The sequence below is a fragment of the Spermophilus citellus genome (genome assembly GCF_964194105.1).
Source record: "Spermophilus citellus genome assembly, chromosome: X".
NCBI classification, from domain to species: Eukaryota; Metazoa; Chordata; class Mammalia; order Rodentia; family Sciuridae; genus Spermophilus; species Spermophilus citellus.
Window position 1 is genome coordinate 108183664 of NC_138190.1, and position 20482 is coordinate 108204145.

Consider the following 20482-nt stretch of genomic DNA (forward strand, 5'->3'; position numbering starts at 1 on the left):
GTACCTTTTGTAGAATCAGTCACTTTTCCTCCCTTACCTCTCACTGCTCCCCACTGACATCCTGCATTTCCAAGGTGTCAGTGTGCTCATGTCACCATACATACCATGCTCTGGCCATGCCTCCTACAGGGAGGGCTCCACTCACCCCACTTGTCACCATTATCCCCTGTCCATCTTTCATGAGTCCATTCAGGTGCCACTTCCCTCATGAAATCTTCTCTGAGGACTCAGCCCCCATTCCATATGTTCCTCAGACCTCCTCATGGCGTGTAAACCTTGGTGGGCACCGTCTGGTTTGAGGTCAGATGTAATAAACCGATCGCCCTCACTTGATTGATTGTCAGTTACATGGAGGCAGGGACCATGCTGTTAACTACTCTTTTTATCCCATAATACCTCTCCAGGAACTAGGCACATAGCAGATTCTTAGGAATGGCAACAGGCTCTGGGCACAACTAGAAGTCAAGCCTGAGCAACACTGAACAGCTTTTCTCCTGCATATCCCTTCCCATCACCTCTAATGGGCTGTGGACTTGCTTCCCTCAGAAAACCCAGGGCAGGGAAAACCCGTTCATGAACAGGTGGGGATTGGTCAATCCCTCCTTGTCCTGCCCCCCATTAGGTAGAGAAGGCTGAAATGGCATAAGCCAGAGAACGCCTAAGGATGGCGAACGCTCACTCTACCTCCCTTGTCCCTGCAGGTCACCGAAGTGAATTTGAACAACATGCTGTGTCCGGCCATCTCAGACCCATTCTACGGCCCCTGGTATCGCATCTGGGCCTCGGGACACCAGACTCTCATGACCATGACCCACGGGAAGCTGGTCATCCTGTTCTCATACATGGCTGGGCCCTTGTGTAAATATCTGCTGGATTTGCTCCGGCTTCCAGCCAAGAAAATAGACTGAAGGTGCTTGTTTTTTCTTTTTTTTTCTCCTCCCCAAGGAAGCAAGTCCTGACTTGACTTGGAGAACACCCAGTTCTTGATGAAATCATGGGAGAGGGTAGTAGGATGTTGGTGTATTTCTTTTTTCCTCCTCTGTCCTTTTCTTCCACCACTCTTCCTTCCCCAGCTCCTCCCCCCAGGTTAGCTCCTTGCGCCTGGGGCATGGTGTGGGCCTGGATCTTCCCTTCTTCCTCCCCTTGGCTCTGTCTCCCTGCTCTGAGTGGCCTTATGAGGGGAGATGGCAGTCTGGCTCCCTTGCTCTGCTTGTTGGTGCTTTAACAACAGCTGGTTGAAGAGGCAGGGAACAACAAGCAGTAATTCTTGCAGTATCACAGCAGTGAGATCAGGTTGTGTTTCATTTCTCCACTGCCAGGGACCTCCATGCTCATGCTGGGATCCCCCTTTGTCTCCAGCACAGCCCCCACTGGAAGGGGACTCAGGCCTTTTATCTATACCAGCAGCAAGCCCAGAGCCAAGGGATTTCCCACATAGTGGTCAAAATAGAACTGGCCAGATTCTTCCCACTGGTGTCCCATGACTCAAAGCAGGGAGCTGCCCAGCCACTCCCTCTAGGATGCTGCCCGGGGAGGAGTGGAGGGCACTACCAGCCTTAGGGCAAGATTCCGCCAAGGGGCCTATTGAACTGTGGTGATGGTGAATCCACAGCAAACAGGGTGGAAATGTACACAGTACCAGGCAGGACCCTGTGCAAACTGCCCGTGAGAGCTGAGACCTGACCCACATCCCAATCAGAAGTGAGCACAGGAATTAAGAAATCAATCAATGGAAGTGGTAACTTGAGAAAACTGTGATTTGAATCATTCTCCACATTCATGTTGATAATAGATACCATCCAAATCTCCAGTGCCCCTTCAACTCGTTCTTGTCCTCTCTTTTGGTTTCTGTGTCTCTGTCTCTTAGGCAGCTTCAAGAAGAGTGAACTGGAGTTGGGGCTTGGGGTTGTTTTACTTGTTTGTTTTTGGGTGCTTGAGTTGGGAGAACCATTGCATCAGGGCCTATTTCTGGAAGGTCCTATAGATCCTTTTCTGGGGTTTCCAGGGTGTGGCTTCACCCTGGTTTGGGAAGCTGAAACTCCAGCCAGTGTTTTTTCCCCAGGGCCAGGTTTCTTCAGTACAGCCAGACTCTGCTGAATTGTTCAATGTGGGAAGTGTCACAAATTTCCCACCCTGCCCTCTCAAAAGCCCTTGTCTAGGTCAAAAGGGAGCTGTCAAGGGATAGGTCCCCAGGGGTTCAAGTGCTCCAAAAGGAGGAGCTTTTGTTGACAGACTTGCACTCAGTCATTCCTGCACCTCAAGAAGTAGCTGCATGGCTGCTGACACCTTGCTGACTCCTACTAGGGTCAGGTCTGCTTAAGAACAGAAAAGCAAGCTCCTGCAAGCCTCCCCTCCCTTCACCACTCTAGATATCCTCATTGCTCTGGGCCAGTTCCAGTATTTTAAGCTTTCTCGTATTAGACCTAGATTGTACTTCTGGCAAAGGTGGTCATGATTTTAGCAAATGGACCTCTAGGAGGCAGTGCCATGCAGGAGAATCTCTGAATAAGCTGAGACCCAGGGAAGCAACCCCAGGAGGGACCATCCATCAGAAGATGCCTGCTGGCAAGAGCACAGAGAGCAGCAGAGGAGAACATTGAGTGCCCATGAGCCCCTTGTGATCCATAACCTTCATTTCCTGCCATCTTGGAGGCGGGGCCACACTTTTCTTAGCGCCTCTCACTGTAGGGTTACCCTCCAGAAGCTGGATTCACCCTGCCCACCATCAAGCTGCTATATGTAGGAGTGACTAGTGAGGAAATGTGTGAGGTCTTGGTGCCCATTGGCCTCTTTAGAAAAGGTGAGGGTGGAAAGAGGTTATGAGAGGAGCCCCTGGAGACCTGGCCTGGCCCCTCCCAGAACGTGGAGCCACTATAGGCAGAGGATCTATGTCTCAACTGGGGATCAGCCCCAGAATGCCACAGTTGTGTGACAGTAGGCCCACTCTTCCTCCCTCTTTGTGTGCATGGCACAGATTTCCAGTCATCTCGGGCTTTCCCCACACTGCCCTGGTTACAGCTCAGCATCCCATTTTGGCATGTATTTACTGGTGCTTGGAAGGAAAGAAGAAAGTGAAAGCTACTTTCTCCTTATACCTGTTAGGTGAAGGGGAGAAGCAAAGAGGCAGGCTGGCTCATGAACATGGAAGTCGAAGGAACAGATAATGGGCCCCATCTACGGGTTCCATAAGGAGTCTTGCCCTCTATTTGGGGTATTGGGGAGCAGTAGGCATCAGAGCTGGTCCATGTCTCTCCCTTACCTGGGGCCAAGCCCACCTGAAGAGAGGTAACCTGATCAGAGGCAAGACAGCCTGCCTTGGGAGTGGCCCTCATACCTGTCCCACAGCAGACTGATGGCTGTCGGCTCTAGTACAGAAGTGAGGGAGAAGCCACAGTTTGCACACCCAGGGATCAGAGGGCCCTGGCTTCCCAGTTCCTCCTCAGGGCTTTCCTGTCTGAACTGAGGCTGTTCCCCAAGCACCCTGGCCCAGCTTCCAGATGCTGTCTGCCAGTGTGTAAGACTATGTGGAAGTGGCCAGCTGCCTTTCAGACAGCCCCAGGAAGGGAAACCAATGCTCGGTCAGGCCCCCAGGTGGCCTTGGTCAAGGATCTGAGCCAAGGAGAACAGTCTGTTGAGCTGGCCAACTTGCGACCTCCACTCTGAATAGCAGAGAGCTGGTCGCGTCTGCTTCAGGTCCTCCCCATAGTGTTTGGTTTTGTACACCAAAGATCTGGCACAGCTTGCTCTGCAAGGCAGTGATGTGCTCCTCTGTCAGCCTGTGGTGTTCTGAAGCCACAAACTCTGCCTCCCCAAACCTCTGTCTCTTTGGGGACTCAGTAGAACTCACAGAAGCTGTGTGCAGGTCCCTTGGGGTAAGCGGGGCAGCTGGCACACTTTACTGTACAGTACCTCAGTCCAGCCGTCAGATCATCCCTTTTGCTGTAGCCTCCATCAGGGTTGTGATATGTGTGACTATTGATGATTCAGTGTTTTGTGACATGGGCACAGCTCCCCACAGATAGCTCAGTGTCAGCAGGTCTCTGCACTGGAGTCAGGGATGGGGGATGCCCTGGGCATGAGCTGGGTACTCATGAGATAGCAAAAGTGCCCTTCCCTCTTCCCTCTGCCTCTTCTGGATTTGTGGGCAGTGACCTAGCACCATCTATCTTCTCTGGAAGAGGGGTTTCTAGATGGTTTCTACTGAAGGGGAGGTAGAGGAGGGAGGGGAAAAGGCCATGCGTCACACTGTAGGACAAGACACTGGTGTTGGTTTTGGTCAACTGGGAGCAGGCACATGGGAGGGACTCCTACAGGCCCTGCAGGCTCCTTGGCAAGGCCCACACCTTGGAAGGGGCTTCCCGGTTGCGGCTCTGCCCTCTTTGAGGTGGGGATCCTGGGAGAGGGCATGAGCCTTCCTCTTGTGTATAAAGAATGAGCCCATTTGTGCTCAGGAAAACCTAGTCTCTTGCTGTTCCCCTTGTCTGTAACATTTTTGTACACTGGCTTGCTACTGGGGCACTAAACGGATACAAAAAAATCCCATGAAAAACAAAACAAAACAAAAAGTCATTTCAAGCAAAAGTGTTGTTTTGGAAACTCTTTGCTTTCTTTTAGTATCAATGTTGTGTAACATTTTAAAGACTTCTGCATTTATATTGGTATTATTGTAGCAAACAGAATAAGATAGGCTGATATGTAACTATTTCTGCTGGGACATTGGCAAATGTCTCTGCCCCTCTTACTATTTCCCATCCTTCCTTGTTCCCAGGCTGGGATTGCTGTGCACTGGGCCCACCCCTCCCCCACCCCTCCTGCCCCCATGCAGTGCCTCCCTTCAGAACCAGTCTTTGTAACTTCCCTAGATAGCAGCAGGGTGAGCCTCTTTGTCAGGCTGGTTCTTGGGTGCTCTGTGCCCCTCTCCCCCCACCAGTTTCCTCACCTCTTGGGATGTTTTGTAATGTGTTTCCTCTGTTTTGTAAAACCTTTTTGATTGTAATGAAATGATTTCTGCAGTCACCTTTGGAAATAAATTGTCCTTAATTTGTGTATTTAGCATTCTGAATCTTAGTCTCTGATGTTTCTGTTCTTGAAGATCCCTGAATGAAAAGGAACCCTCACAATGGGACTTATTGCTACAATTGTTTTCTTCTTTTACTATTATTAAAAGACTTATGAGAACCCAGGAGTCCTGGCCCTGCTTCTCAGAATCCTTTAAGAAGGCCCTCTGCTTTGAAAAGTAGACAAAAGGGATCATTTGTTGGCCTTGCATACTTGGAGGACACCCCCTCCCCAAAGGGTGGCTGGCTCTCAGTAGAGCTCTGCCCTGGAGCAGTGTGGCTGCACTCCTTATTCCCACACACTGCCTGGCTTCCAGGAATCCAGTGGGCCATTTTCTCTTAGCAGGGTTTGCCTTCTGGGGACATTTGCTGGCCTCCTGGACTCGTGGTATTCTGGGCCAGGCTGAGGGACTGAGATCAAAAAATCAAAAGCATCATGTTCAGGCCCACTCCACCCAGGGACCTGTATGTCAGTGTTGGTAGCAGGGGATTGGGCTGTTCCCAATAAGGGTCAAAATATCACCTTGGGGAAGAGTGAGTGAAAATAACCCTGCCATTCAGGAAAAGTTAGACCTGCTTTTCCAAGGCCACTGGGTCCTACTGCCTTTACACCAACCAGACAGGCCCTGATCCATCTTTTAGCCAGTAGCGCTGCTTCCAGAAGGGTCACAGTTAAGCAGCACAACAGCCAGTGTAAGCAGATCTCACCATTTGCCAGTAGTTGGGCACCCAGCTCTGAGAGAGGCAGAGCTCTCCAGTCCTGAAGTAGAAAACTACCAGCTTGGGAAAGCCATACCCTCTCTCCCAGCTTCAGATTCTCCATCTGCAAAGCAGTAGCTACACAACTGTGTGCCAGGTGCTAAGTCCCTTTCCATACACACATGCATACCTGCATGTGCACCTCTGACAATCCCCACAGCCAGAGTCTGGAAGCTGTTTGGTAATGCTGTTCCTGATTAACATGCAGAATGAGTAAACTAAGGTTCAGTAACATATGGAGGGACTGGGACTAGAAAGTAGTTTCATTAGACCTCAGTGCCCATGTGCTTCTGGGCTCCACTGCCTTTTTGGTGTTCTGGGATTACTAGGTAGATCGCTGCTTAGGGGCCTCCAGTCTGTATTGAAGAAAGATAAGAATTGGGCAGTGAGGTATGGACAAGAGAGAGAATGGCGTGGGCCACAATTGCATGAGCAGGGGAGTCAAGGTCCAACCCTGGGCAGCCTCAGAACAGAACCAGAAGTGTAAGAGGAAAGGGGGCCATGTAAGAGCTAGGGAGACAAAAGAGGCTTGTGGAGAGAAAGCGAGGAAAGGTGGTCTCCTGGCTTTTCTACATCTTCCTTTTCAAGAAGAGAGCTTAAGACCAGCCACCAAGGCCATCGCCATCCCTCCCATGGGCTAGTGCTTCTGCCCTTGCTGCCCATCTCCACTCTGGTCTCTTCTTCTCTGCAGGCAGTGGTCTCAAATGCAAATGTGACTGCATTACTACCCTGCACCTTTGACTAGAGGATAGAGCTCAGGCTCCTTAGTGTGACACCCAGGTTCTGGGCCCTTCAAACATCTTCAGTTTCATCTCACCCCCATGTTTCCAAAAGAACCATGCACAGAGACACTTTGCTCCAGCCATAATGCACTCACTTTGTCACACCATGCCATTTCCTGCTTCCTTGCCTTTCTTTCCCTTTGCAGTGTTCTCTTAGCCACAGCCTCCTTCGTCCTCCTAATATCTCAGCTCCTCTGTGCAGCCCTCCCCAAGCTCCATTCTGTGTTGGACACCTCTCCACTTTGCCCCTACAGCATCTGATACCTACTTTGGGCACCATTTACTTCCCTCTTAAGTAACTCACTTCTGGACACTGGACTCCTTGAAGGAAGAGTGGGGTCTAATTCATCCTCCAGCCCTTGGCACAGGACCCAGTTCGCAGAAGGTACTAAGTGAGGAGCTGAGGGTGTAGCTCAGTGGCAAAGCACACACACACAGCCTGTGTGAAGCCCTGGGTTCCATTCTCAGCACCCCACCCCACCCCATGAGGGTATTCAGTGAACAAGAATCTTATCCCTGAATGCTGAGAAATAGTGGGAGATATTGGTACCTGAGAACCCTTGGTAGCATAACCCCTTGCACTTCTCATTGGTTTTCTTGGGCCACTGTGGTTTGCATGGGCCCCTCAAGCCCATCACTTATGAGCCCCATCCTGCTTTTCTGCAGGGCTCTATGTAGTTGGTATCCTGGACAGGGGGGTACTATTGTGAGGGAAGAGCAGTAAGGGCCAATAACTTTTCCACCTCAAGCCTTCCCAGACCTCTGTCCAGGTGGGCAGCCAGAGTGGCCAGCTGCTTTTCCATAACCTTGCTAGCTATTCAGTCACAACTGGGCCACCCTTTTACTTTCTCAGGGTACACAGAGTTGGTGTTTGCAATGGCAAAAGCCCCACCATTCCATGGAATGTGTCACCTACCCCTCAGTGGGAAAGGGTGCAGCTTGGGATGGTTACAACCTGATCTCTCAGTGAGTTTTTTCCAGTTTGTTGTGGTTTGCCAAGGCCAGCGGAGGAAGCGATACATAGATGCCACTCTGATGTGGCTTGCTAACATTGGCAACAGTCAAATCTGGCCTTATCCAAAGTCAAGGCCTCTGTTACTGCCCACACTCCACACTCGCCCCCTCCCACCATCAGCATTCTGCCCAACATGGAGATTGCACACCTTGGATGTCTTAGATGTTGGGCACAGGAGTTTACAAGCCTCCCATAGATGTAGTAGGAGGAGATGATGCCCCTGTTGCTAATGGGTGCCTTCCACAGCAGACTTAAGTCCCTTTCTGCAACTTCTGCATGGCAGCCCCCCAACAGCCTCTGAGTCTCACAATCAGGCAAGTCTCAGTGAGTAAGGCAGATGCTTTCTCGACATCTGTGTTGGCAAACAGTACCAATAGCACCAGATACTGGTCTATTCTGTTCCACAACTCAATCCTAGCCTCACCTCTGTCCCCTACTGGCTTCTACCCTTCCTCTCTCCATCCCAGGGGCCTGCAGAGGTGGCACCAGCTTGCCTTTGCTCTGCCTTTTACTCAGGAACACTAAGCTCATTGCTATTGCATTTTTCTTTTTTGGTATCAGGGATTGAACCCAGGGGCGCCTAACCACTGAGCCACATCCCCAGCCCTTTTAAAAATATCTTTATTTAGAGACAGGGACTCACTGAGTTGCTTAGCACCTTGCTTTTGCTGAGGCTGGCTTTGAACTCACGATCCTGTTGCCTCAGCCTCCTGAGCCGCTGGGATTACAGGCATGCACCACTGCACCTGGCACTACTGCATTTTTAAAAAGACCCTGGGTCTCAAGCATCCTGCCCCATGAGAACAGAGAGGATATTGTGTATACTCAAGGACATGCCATTAGATTTCAAGCATGCCAGAGCTGACGAGGTATCTCTAATACAGTGGCTTATAAATTTTGTTGCATATTAATCACCTGGAGAGCTTTAAAAATCTCAGTGCTAACCCTCACCCAAACTCATAACTCAAGCAAACGTTTTTTGGCATTTACTTCAATCTTCCATGTTCTGAGTCATCTTTTGACTGGACCTTACCAGTGCCTTTTGCTAAAGTGAAACCTTTAAGACTTACAAAAAATATGAATGTCTAATTCAGCTTAGGAAAAAGAGCATTACCAGTACACTTGAAGTCCCCTTCCTCCAGAGGATGAGAAATTGTTCCTCAGCACCTCAGAGATTCTAGGAAACTACCTTCGAGGTCTCCTCCATGATTGGGGAATTGGTGGGATCAGAGTAGGTGACTTATGGCCTTTCCCGTTGCTTCACCTAGAATAACTCCACTTATCTCCTGTTTGGCATATTGAGGTTTTGAAAGTAATTTTATCTGGAAAAGGTTTTAAAAGCCATTTATTCACATCCTCACTAGCTGTGTCCCTACTGACCCCTTCTTGTACTAGGAATTTAACCTAGTGATGCTTAACCTGTGAGCCACATCCTCAGCCTTTTTTACTTTTTATTTAGAGACAAGATCTCCCTAAGTTGCTTATGGCCTCGCTAAGTTGCTGAGGCTGGCTTTGATCTTGCAATCCTCTTGCCTCAGTATCCTGAGCCACTGGGATCATAGGCATGTGCCACCATAGCCAGCTTGCCTAGCCCTCTCTTGAATAGTGGCTATCTTGTAGAAGTCAGACAAATGCTGCAGAAACTCCATGGACAGGGCCTGCCATCCCTCTTCTCCCCCTCCTCAGTGCTCTGTGCCCTTGGCAAAGTCAGATCTCCCTGAACCTCCTGTGTATAAGGGTTATAAATACCCTTGTCCTGCCTGCCCTATAGGAGGAATCCTGTGAGATAACTGGGTGTTGAGAGGGCTTTACAAACTGTCCCACCTGTCCAATGTAAGTGGTCCTTATTTCCAATGAGCTTACCAAGCCCCTTCTAGTATAGAGGCCTGCTAGTTTTCTGTTTGTTTGTTTTGTTTTGGTACTACGGATTGAACCCAGATGTGCTTAGCCACTGAGCCACATCCCCAGTCCTTTTTTGTGTTTTATTTAGAGATAGGGTCTCACTGAGTTGCTCAGCCTCCCAAGTCATTGGGATTATAGGCATGCACCACCATACCCAGCTCCCTGCTGGGGATTTGACTACTCTTGCCATTGTGCTTTAATGTGTCCTGCATGATTGTGGGGTATGTTTGCATGCCACACACACATACACACACACACATACACACACACACACACACACGTGTGTGTGTGTGTATGTGTGTGTGTGTGTTGCTATCTCAGTTTTAAGGAATTTTTCTCTATTTTATTGACTCTGTGACACAATTTTTAATGTTTTAATATTTCTAAAATTGGGACATACCTTATAGTTACATGACATAGGTTAATCAGCAACTCTTTTTGTCTTTCAGCAGTATATAAAATAATGGGCATCTTACAACCTAAGGTGCCTAGAGTCAATGCAATAGTGTAATTGTTAGCTTGGATTCCACTTCCTCCTCCCCTATGAAAGTCACCTTCCTGCTAGAGGAAACTCCTTTGGAAAAATGTATAAACAAATTTTTAGCATATGGCCTCATTCTAACACTCCATCCTCTCTTTCTTCCTTGCCAGCATCCACCTAGGCCAGGCAAGCTTTCTGCTTCCTGCCCAGAGTGGGGCCCACTTTGTTGAGCTGTCTCTTGGGACAGATGGTTTGTGGAATGCGTGAGGGAGGAGGCAGAGTGCACCTGCATGAGGAAGCCCCCCATGACAGACGACAGGGAGGGAGTGAGACAAACTAGGCCAAGCAGGACCCAGTAGAGTTCTGGTTCATTATTTCCCAACCACAGCTTGGCCAGACAGCTCAGCCTGCTTCCCCCAGGAACTTTCAGGGCTAGTCATTGCCAGATGTGAGGTGAGCTGGCAGGAGTGGGGACACAGGGGAGTCAGGGCCCAGCCTGTCTGGAACCTGCTGGTCTGACTCGAGTGGCTGTCTGGCCCCAAAGAGGAAGACAATAATTTCCTTGCCTTCTCAAGTGAGGTATAGGAAGGTTAGTCTGTGGGCCTTTCAAGGAAAAACAGCACTTTGGCCTAGAACAGCCAGAGCCATGGGTATTTCATTGCAGTTGTAAACTGCCACCAGCCTTTCCTCAATCCTGGTAGCCACTCAAATTAAGCTCTGCCCTTGTAACCTCTAGGTCATGTTCTTCCAGAGGGGAAAGGGAGTGTCTGCAGTGCAGTCCAGGGATACTTGGATGCAAGAAGCAGCTTTTGGACATTTTTCCCCTAGAGAGCTTAGTAAGACATGATCAGCCCAGATTACAGCTGCCCTCATGTAACTGGGTTAAAGTGTTGGCCTACTTAGGCCCCTCCTGTGGTGGCCTCCTTCAAAGCTGATGAGGCCGATTAGGGGGCTATTTCTGAGCTCTAGTTGTATACCCAGAAGCCTGGGGGCAGTCTTCCGCTGACTAGAAAGACAACAACTAAGGCTGGACAGCCAAGAGCACAGTGTGCCCTGCCCATCAGAGAACATTGCCATCAGACCTCATGTATCCTTATAAAAGCAATAGCCAAATCATGTCAAGGTGGATACCCAGATTTTGAAATTCAAAGCCAAGCCAACCAATGAGACTCAGTCCCACACATTACTATCTCCAGCCCTAGGCAGAGATGGTGGATTGTCAAAATTAAGTCTTCCATGATGGTCACTAATCTTCCACTTGGTAGATTCTGTGCACTCAAGGGAGATGATACCTAACCTGAGTGTCCATTTACTTATCTATAATGGGGCAATAACAATAGTATATACTTCCTAGTGCTGTTGTAAGGATTGAATAGATAAAATACAGAACACAGTTGGCACAGTGCCTGGCAACACATTGTAAGCACTGCTTCTATGTTAGACACCACCACTACCATCACCACTACCATCACCACCACCACTGTCACCAGCACCGTCCTCATCAAGACAAAGAGTGGATGGTAAAGTGCTCATTCTCTGAAGCCCAACAAACTTGGTTTGAAACCTTATTTTGCCACTTTGTAGCTAGGTGACCATGAATAAGTGACAATTTCTTTAAACTGCATTCTTATTCATGGGGCTATTGAAAAATATATAGCACATGGTTCTTAGCTCATAGTAAGCACTCAATAAATGTTGGTTGTCATAGTTATTAAAAGGGGATGATCAAGGTGAGTCAGTGGTTTCCAGGTGTTGGGGGAGGAAGGTATGAACAGGCTAAGCACAGGATTTTTTTTTTTTTTTTTGGTTCTAGGGGTTGAACTCAGGGGTACATAACCACTGAGCCACATCCCTAGCCCCTTTTATGTTTTATTTAGAGACAGGGTCTCACTGAGTTGCTTAGGGCCTCACTAAGTTGCTGAGGTTGGCTTTGAACTCTCAATCCTCCTGTCTCAGCCTCCTGAGCTGCTGGGATTACAGGCATGCGCCACCGTGCCTGACTAACACAGGAACTTTAGGGCAATGAAAATATTCTGTATGAGGACTGGGGTTGTGGCTCAGAGGTAGAGCGCTTGCCTACCATGTGTGAGGCATTGGGTTCAATCCTCAGCACCACATAAAAAATTTAAAAAAAGATATTGTGTCTACCTATAAAAAAATAATTCTGTATGATACTATAATGGTTACTACTTTTCATAATACACTTGTCAAAACTCATGGAATGTGTGATACCAAGAGTAACCCCTAATGTAAACTATGGATTTGGATGATCATGGTGTGTCAATCAAGAATGTGAAAAAGACAAACTACACAAATAGAAAAGATTTGCAAATCATATATCTAATGATAGTTAAATATGACAAATTCTTAGAACTCAACAGCAAAAAGACAATTAAAAACTAGACAAAGGCAAGGCCTCATATTTAAAGCAACAAGCATTCAACAAACAGCTATTGAGCTATGTAACTGATACAGCAGTGGTCACTCCACTTATGAATCTAAAGTCTAAATGAATATAAAGCACACACATAAATTATTTTTCAAAATGATTATACTCTCAGTAAGTTGGTCATGATTTCATAATGAAACAATTTCTACTTTGGTGTAAATATGGAAATAAAGTTATTCCTGTTAATGAAAAATTGGGGCAAAGAACTTGAGTAGACATTTCTCTGAAGAAGATACTCAAAAGACCAACACCTCTAGTCATTAGGGAGATGCCAATGAAAACCATAATATGTTTGTCAGCTTCCTGTTACTGTACTGAACACCTGAGATAATCACTTTATAAGGAGGTAATGGTTATTTTGGCTCACAGTTTTGGAGGTTTCGGTCCATGGTTGGTTGGCTTGTTTCTTGTGGGACTGTGGTGAGGCAGCACATCACGGTGGCAGTGAGTGGTGGAGGAAGAGGCTTACCTCATGGCAGCTGGGCAGCAAAGGCAGAGGAAAGAGACTAGGTCCAATATTGCCTTTCAGCAACTGGACTTCCTTGCATTATGTCCCACCCTTCAAAGTTCCACCACCTCTCTATAGCGTCACAGGCTGGGAACCAAGCCTTTAACACATGGGCCTTTGGAGGACACTTATCCAAACTGTAAAAATTATATAATGACTTCACATCTACCAAGATGACATTAATTTTTTTCTTTTAACTTTTTTTTATAATTTTTGAAATTTGTTTTACTTAGTTACACATGTCAGTACAATGATCTTGACATATCATACATTTGAATCAGATGGGATATAATTTCTCATTTTTCTGAGTGCACAGGTTGCAGAATCACATTGGTCAGGCAGGATGACATTATTTCTATTTTTTTAGCGAGAGAGAATTTTTTTAATATTTATTTATTTTTTAGTTTTTGGTGGACACAACATCTTTATTTTATTTTTATGTGGTGCTGAGGATCCAACCCAGTGCCCCGCACATGCCAGGTTGAGCGCACTACCACTTGAGCCACATCCCCAGCCCCAGTTAATTTTTTAAAAAGGAAATAATGGTGAAGGTAAGTAATAGGATGTCATATACATGACTGGTGAGAATGCAAATGATGGAGCCATGCTGGAATGTAGTTTGGTGGTTCCTCAAAAAGTTAAACATAGAAGAACCATATGACTTAGTAATTTCACTCCAAAGTATGTACTCAAGAGAAATGAAAGCATGTGCTCACACAGAAATTTGTACATGACAGTTTATGGCAGCAGTGTTCCTAATGGCCAAAAGGTAAAAACAACCCAAATGTTCATTATGATGAACCATAGAGTACATGAAGTATTATTCAGTCATAAAAAGGCACATAGAACTAAAATATGCTACAACTTAGACAGACATTGAAAATATTACACTAAGTAAAAGAAGTTGCATACAAAGGTCATGCATTCTGTAACTACACACAAACACACACACACACAAACATACACACACACAGAATAGGCAAATTCAGAGAGATGGAAGATTGGAGGTTAATTTTTAGAGGTTGAGAGTGAGGGTTGGAGAGTGGCCTTTCTTCCTGGATATGGAATGTTTTTTTTTTTTTTTAATATGGAATGTTTTTATGGAGTCATTAATATGGTTTGAAAAAGAGACCTGGTGGTTGTATAATATTACAAATACAATAAATGATGAGAATTGTGTAAAATGACGAGTTATATTTTATGTGAATTTCATCTCAATAAAAGATAGTGTCCCCAAAAGGGGTTGAAAATAAAGGAGTTTCTTTTGTGCTTTCAAGTACCCTGTGCACCCTTCTCACAGGACCTGCTGTCTAACCTTCCCTAGAGCAAAGGATGTTGCATTCACTTTTTCAGCCTGGGGATGATTGTTTGCAATGTCTATTTGACCTTGGAGGCTGCAGAGTCTCCCAGAGCGGTACAAATCCAAATGGGGGACGAAGGAGCCAATTAGACCTATGTACCCTACAGAAGCAATTCCATCCAATTTAACCACTCCACTGGCCCCGTATTTCACTTTTAAACCCATCATTCATGAGTACCATGGAACACTAAATGTGTGCTAGGCAAGAAAAACAACCAAATCACCAAGGGGCAGCACTTTATGTACACAGGTCACTATAGCCACCCAGCTCTGCCCTTAACCACAATTCTGGGAAAGAGGCCATTGCTGAGGTCTGTGCCAGCAACGTGGCAATGTCTCCAAGTAGAGTTCCTGGAATTCATTTGGATGTTTGCAGTAAAAGTTTAGGGAAATGTTTGCATTACTCATACCAGTATAGTCCTTAAAAAGGTGGAGTTTTCCACACTTTCCAGTCCAAGTACTTTTTTATTCTGGATAAAAGACACCTTTTTAATTTTCCCAGGATATTTGGGAATGGGAAATATAATTGCTCCATCCAGCTGCCTGGCCAGACCCTATCTCCCATGTGAATACACACAGATCCACTTATGTATGTTGGCACATATGGTAACCTGGGATCATTCTGGAATACCACTTAGGTGGAAATACAAGTTTCATGACATGACTTAGCAACTCCTAGTTTTAAATCCGCCTGATGTTCAAGCAACGGCTGTGATTCTCCCCAGCTTTCTGTCAGTTAAAATGTGATTTAAACATGCTATTGGGTACCAGTTGTGCTTTCTGTTTTACAATATCCCAAATACTGCCTTCCTGCCCTTCCCACATAGCAGGCGATTCAGAAGGCTACTCTAATTTCCCTTTCCTTGTCATTTACTCTCCTCCTGCCCCACGTAAGGACTCCTCACCACCTGTGCAATGATTGTTTGACCAGTTAGTGTACTGTAAACTTTCTTCTCCTCCCTACGCCTCAAGGAAGCCTCTGCAGCAAATTCTGTCTCGTCTCTACCCTGGTCACAGGAAGGCCTGACGCCTCTCAGAAGGCAGCTTTGCAGTATAGAACACAACTTTCAGCTGTCATATGCTATTCTGCATGTCCATAAATATATTTCCTATACAATTTCCTAACTTCTCTCCCAACCACCTTGCACACATTCCTGCTAAGGAGCAAAAGAGACACATTGTGGGAATAGAAATGATCTCCTCCTCTAATCACAAAACATGTGGTGCTGCCATGTTGGTGAGCCCCCTCACCCCTGCATAAAAGGCCATTTCCCAAAGGGGCAAATACAACTGTGCCCTAGCAGCTCAGAGATGGAAGTCATTCGGTGAAACCCTGTAAAGCCAGCCCACTGTTGCCTGGGGCACAGTCTGAAGGACTTTTTCCAACTAGACCAAACTTCTTATATCCCCCTCCCAACTCTTAGCTCAAATAGTAGACTGTTAATTTGTCTTACGTAATGATACTATATTCATTCTGAAACCAAGCACGGTTCTGTGCCTCTTGGGGACAGGCACTCAATAAATATTGATGGATCACAGTGAGCCTGACATTTGGGAGGAAAAGGCAAAAAAAAAAAAAAAAACAACTGTCATTTCATCAAATAATGGCTTCCCAAAGGCTCTCAAAATAACTGGGAGTGTTGAGGCTCCAGTAATGGTTTTCAGATTGCCTTGTGAGATACTGGGTCCTGTTGGAACTGCTCTAAATTTTCTTAAACATATAATTCAGAAAACACATAATGTGTAATATTTTAAAACTGTAATAAAAATGGAAGAAAACACTTAACAGACACCTAATGTGTCACATCCAGAATAGCAATTGAAGACCACCAATTGTTAAGAGCTGTGAGTTGACTCATTTCTGTTTTGAAACCTTGGGAGTGATGCTTCTTCCTGTATGAATTTTTGCAAGCCTTGACTCATTGGTTCAGAATGTCGTGACTGCACTGGATTTTCACAACTTAAGCCTATATGTACCCACTTTTTTTTTTTTTTTTTTGGTACCAGGCATTAAACCCAGAGATGCTTAACCACTGAGCCACATCCTTTTATTATTTTGAGATAGGGTCTCATTAAATTACTTGGGACCTTGCTAACTTGCTGAGGCTGGCCTTGAACTTGCAGTCTTCCTCCCTTAGCCTCCCAAACCATGGGGATTACAGGCGTGTGGCACCACGCCCAGCTATGTACCCACTTTCATAAAATTATGCAAGTAAGATAGCTAGCTCCTTCTCTATGCAAATCAAGACCTTCTTGCTGTTGTACAATCAATTCAAAATATAGAACTAGAGTCCTGAGACTGTAACTGCCACTTCTACCCATCACCCCCATAACACATTTTTTATAGGCATTAAAACAGCCCTGTTGTTCTCAGAAATTGGCATATATTTGTATCTTATAGCAATGAAATCCTGATTTTAATCTCATGTTTTTAACATAATAAGGTATCATCTAAGATTTTGATGAAAAAATGAGTGTCACTTCCACCATGGAGGGAGATTAATGAGTGAAGAAATTATCTGCCCCTTGTGGTCTGGATGAATCCTGTTAGAATGAGAGCATGACCTCAAGGATGCCGTGGCGGTTGGTGAGCAGAGTCATATAATGCAGCCACTACCCAACTGCATGATCCAGCCTTAGCAACTCTACATCTCACCTGTGTTAAGTTAGGTAATCATCTGCCATAATGGAAATCTCCAAGGGCAGATCAGTGTTTTTGTAAAGCACATGCCCTACACCAGCTCTCTGGGTGGGTCTGTTGAAGCAATTTGAGATAGTCAATAATAATCTCCACCATGTGTATGATTTTGCTTTCTGGGATTTCAGTTGCTGCAGTCAACATGGTTCAAAAGTTATTATGTGGAAATTTCAAGAAATAAACAAGTATTGGGGTGGGGCGGCTGAGACAGGAGGATCACAAATTCAAAGCCAGCCTCAGCAAAAGTGAGGTGCTAAGCAACTTAGTGAGACCCTGTCTCTAAATAAAGTACAAAATAGGGCTGGGGATGTGGCTCAGTGGTCCAGTACCCCTGAGTTCAATCCCCAGTAGCCCCCAACGCCCCCCTCCCAATTCTTAAGTTTTAAATTGCATACTGAGTAGTATGGTGAAATTGCCTATCATCCTGCTTCCTCCTGCTCAGGATGTGAATCATCCCTTTTCCAGCATATCCACAATGTATATCCTACACACTAGTTGGTCACTTAGCAGCCATCTCAGTTATCAGATTGTTACAGTACTGCAGTGTTTGTGGTCAGGTAACCCTTATTTTACTTAATGGCCCCAAATATAAGAGCAGTGATACTGGCAATTTTATTATAGTATATTGTTATAATTGTTCTATTTTATTATTATTAACCTCTGTGCCTAAACTATACCATAGGTATGCACAAGGGAAAGCCCTAGTGTATATATAGGGTGCTACCTGCAGTTTCAGGCATCCCCTGGGGATCTTGAAATATATTCACTGCAGATAAGGGGTATCTACTGTACATCAAGGGGGGGTGATATTTTTTGCAGTGCTGGAGATCAAATCCAGGGCCTCAAACCTTAGGCAAGCACTCTATCACTGAGCTACACTTTACAGTCCTGAAGGTTTTTTTTTTTTTTTTTTAATTTTTTGGTGCTGGAGAATTGAACCCAGGGGCACTCAACCACTCAATCCCAAGCCCTTTTTGTATTTTATTTAGAGACAGGGTCTCACTAAGGTGCTTAGGGTCTTGCTAAGTTGCTGATACTAGTTTTGAACTCACAATCCTCCTGCCTCAGCCTACATAGCCACTGGGATTATAGGTGTATGGCATTGTATAAAGTTATAATTAAGTTTTGGGGATCAGAAGGTAAACTCACTTCTGAACAGTTCTTCTAAGGCTTCCAGTTCTTGAAAGATTTCTATCATTAGGCTTGGAGTCTGGAACATTAGATCATGCCATGAGACCGCATATATCAAGGAAGGCCTTTTCAAAAATATTTTTTAGTTGTAGATGGACACAGTATCTTTATTTATGTATTTTTATGTGGTGCTGAGGATCGAACCAGTGCCTCACAAGTGCGAGGGAGGTGCTCCACCACTGCGCTACAGCCCCAGCCCCCAAGGAAGACCTTTTAATGTAGCAGCTGAAAACAAAAACGTGCAGGGCTTGCCTCAGTAGCATTTTCCCATTCAGTGTTTCCTCTTGAAGGTGAAAAGCCTTGGCAAACAGATGAGAAGCTATCAGAGTTTAACCAACCTAAACCCACACTTGTCTCAGCTCATGCAGTCGGAGCTGCACAAATTGGGAAGAGCCAGTGGGAGTGGGCAGTCATTCACTGGTTCTCCTGGCTGGTAACTCTGAACTAAGTGTGATTTCCCCCACAGCACTTTCTCCGGCTCATGCTGATAGGATCCCATGGATATGACACTATTTTCCACCAACAGAAAGGAATTGCCTCATGCTACATGCTGTGCTTGCCCTCTGAAGCAGTAGAGCTATTTAAAAGGTGTCCAGTGAGGCATAAAATCTAAAGAGAAAATGCAGGGGCTGGGGATGTGGCTCAAGCGGTAGCGCGCTCGCCTGGCATGCGCGCGGCCTGGGTTCGATCCTCAGCACCACATACAAACAAAGTGTCCGCCGATAACTAAAAAAATAAATATTAAAATTCTCTCTCTCTCTTTAAAAAAAAAAGAGAAAATGCAGAAACTCTGGGAAGAATTTAGGTAGGTGAAGTGATTAGTGAAGTTGAAATCTGTCTAGACCATTAAGGGAACCACTAATATTATATCCTCAACACAACCACTAACATACATACATACATTATATATATATCTTTTATATATATTATTTTATATATTTATATATATTATATATTTCTTTTATATATATTTATTATTTTATATATTTATATATTATACATATTTCTTTTATATATATTAATATATATTTATATATATTATTTTATATATATTTCTTTTATATATATTTTATGCACACACACACATATATATAAAAAAATGCTGTGACCTCATTATTTAATTCCACCTGAACCTATTAATAGTCTAAATCATTTAAAAAATCTTACGTCCCATTAAACACAAATGATGAAAATGAATAAACCCTGAGCAGATGGCTGCCTTAATGGAGAACTATTCAAACTCACAGTAGTCCTCTTGGAGCTGAGATGGCTGATTTTAGCCACCGTGATTGAGATAAGCACATGTCATAAAATTGATATGGCACCAGGGGTTTGGGGCAATGTAACAGAAAATTTGTCCTTCATATACTCAACTAGCAACTAACCCTAGAATGTGCACAATGAAAGAGAGACAGCAAGTGATTCAGAAAGAGCCAGAAGTATTTCAACAATGTCCATAGAGAAAGACAGGGCAGCAGCTGCTGGCAGTGGCACCTCAAGAGCTTCCTTTCTGTATGCAGGCTCTTATCTGGCCCTTGCAAGTCAGTAGCACCAGTTGTCCTACCACACACTCAGGCATTTCCCTCAAGCTGAAGTTGGAGGTACCAATCCGGAACTTGAAAAGTAACTGGTACTAAGTCTATGTGTGTTGTGCCTAGTGTGTATATGAATGCATGCAGGCTCTGGGTGGCCACAACTTGGACATTTTCAGAGTCTGTCCTATACTCAAAAAATGGCCAAGACTCCCTTAATGGCAGAGGAAAGTGTTCCCACTTCATCGGGTGGTTTTCATGGACAGCACTGCTACTGTCTGCCACCAGCTCACAAAGGGCAAACGCCCAATAACCACTGACTGATTTGGAAGATATCCGATCAGGCTTAAGCACAGCTAAGCTCCCACCGGAATTCAAGTCTTATGCTTCCCTCAGATCTGTGGCCAGGTTAGATTGTCCAAATAAAAGTTAATCTGCATCACCAAGGCAGCATTCAGGACTAGGCAATAGGATGACATCTACAAATCAGACAGTAGGGAGCAGCTGCAGGCACGTAAGACTTCCCGTGTGCTATTTGGAACTTAATCAATATCAGTTCCTAACTGTATTATTTCAAAGTCTTCAGCTGTTAACCTTTGAGTCAGAAGTATTTATGAGACCAAGATCCTATGATGAGTCAGGTCAAATAAACAAACAACAAATGATAGCTTGGTTTTAACATTTTATTGAGTAAATGATTTTAAAGGTAATAACAATAGTGTCAAAACTACTACAATATCTTTCCACA

The 20482-nt window shown here is 45.2% G+C and overlaps 1 protein-coding gene across 9 annotated transcripts in view; it reads left to right on the top strand.

Annotated features, from left to right (window-relative positions):
- Positions 1–20482, top strand: part of TMEM164 (transmembrane protein 164) — a 190503-nt gene that overhangs the window by 159870 nt on the left and 10151 nt on the right. For 8 of the 9 annotated variants that reach the window (XM_081276977.1, XM_081276982.1, XM_081276985.1 and 5 more), the window contains one exon: positions 702–2239. The exons of the other annotated variant lie outside the window; for it this stretch is intronic. In XM_081276977.1, coding sequence (XP_081133103.1) covers positions 702–908 — 207 coding nt within the window. In that variant the 3' untranslated portion in view covers positions 909–2239. Of the gene's footprint in view, positions 1–701; positions 2240–20482 lie in introns of those variants that run through there. 9 annotated transcript variants of the gene reach the window in all.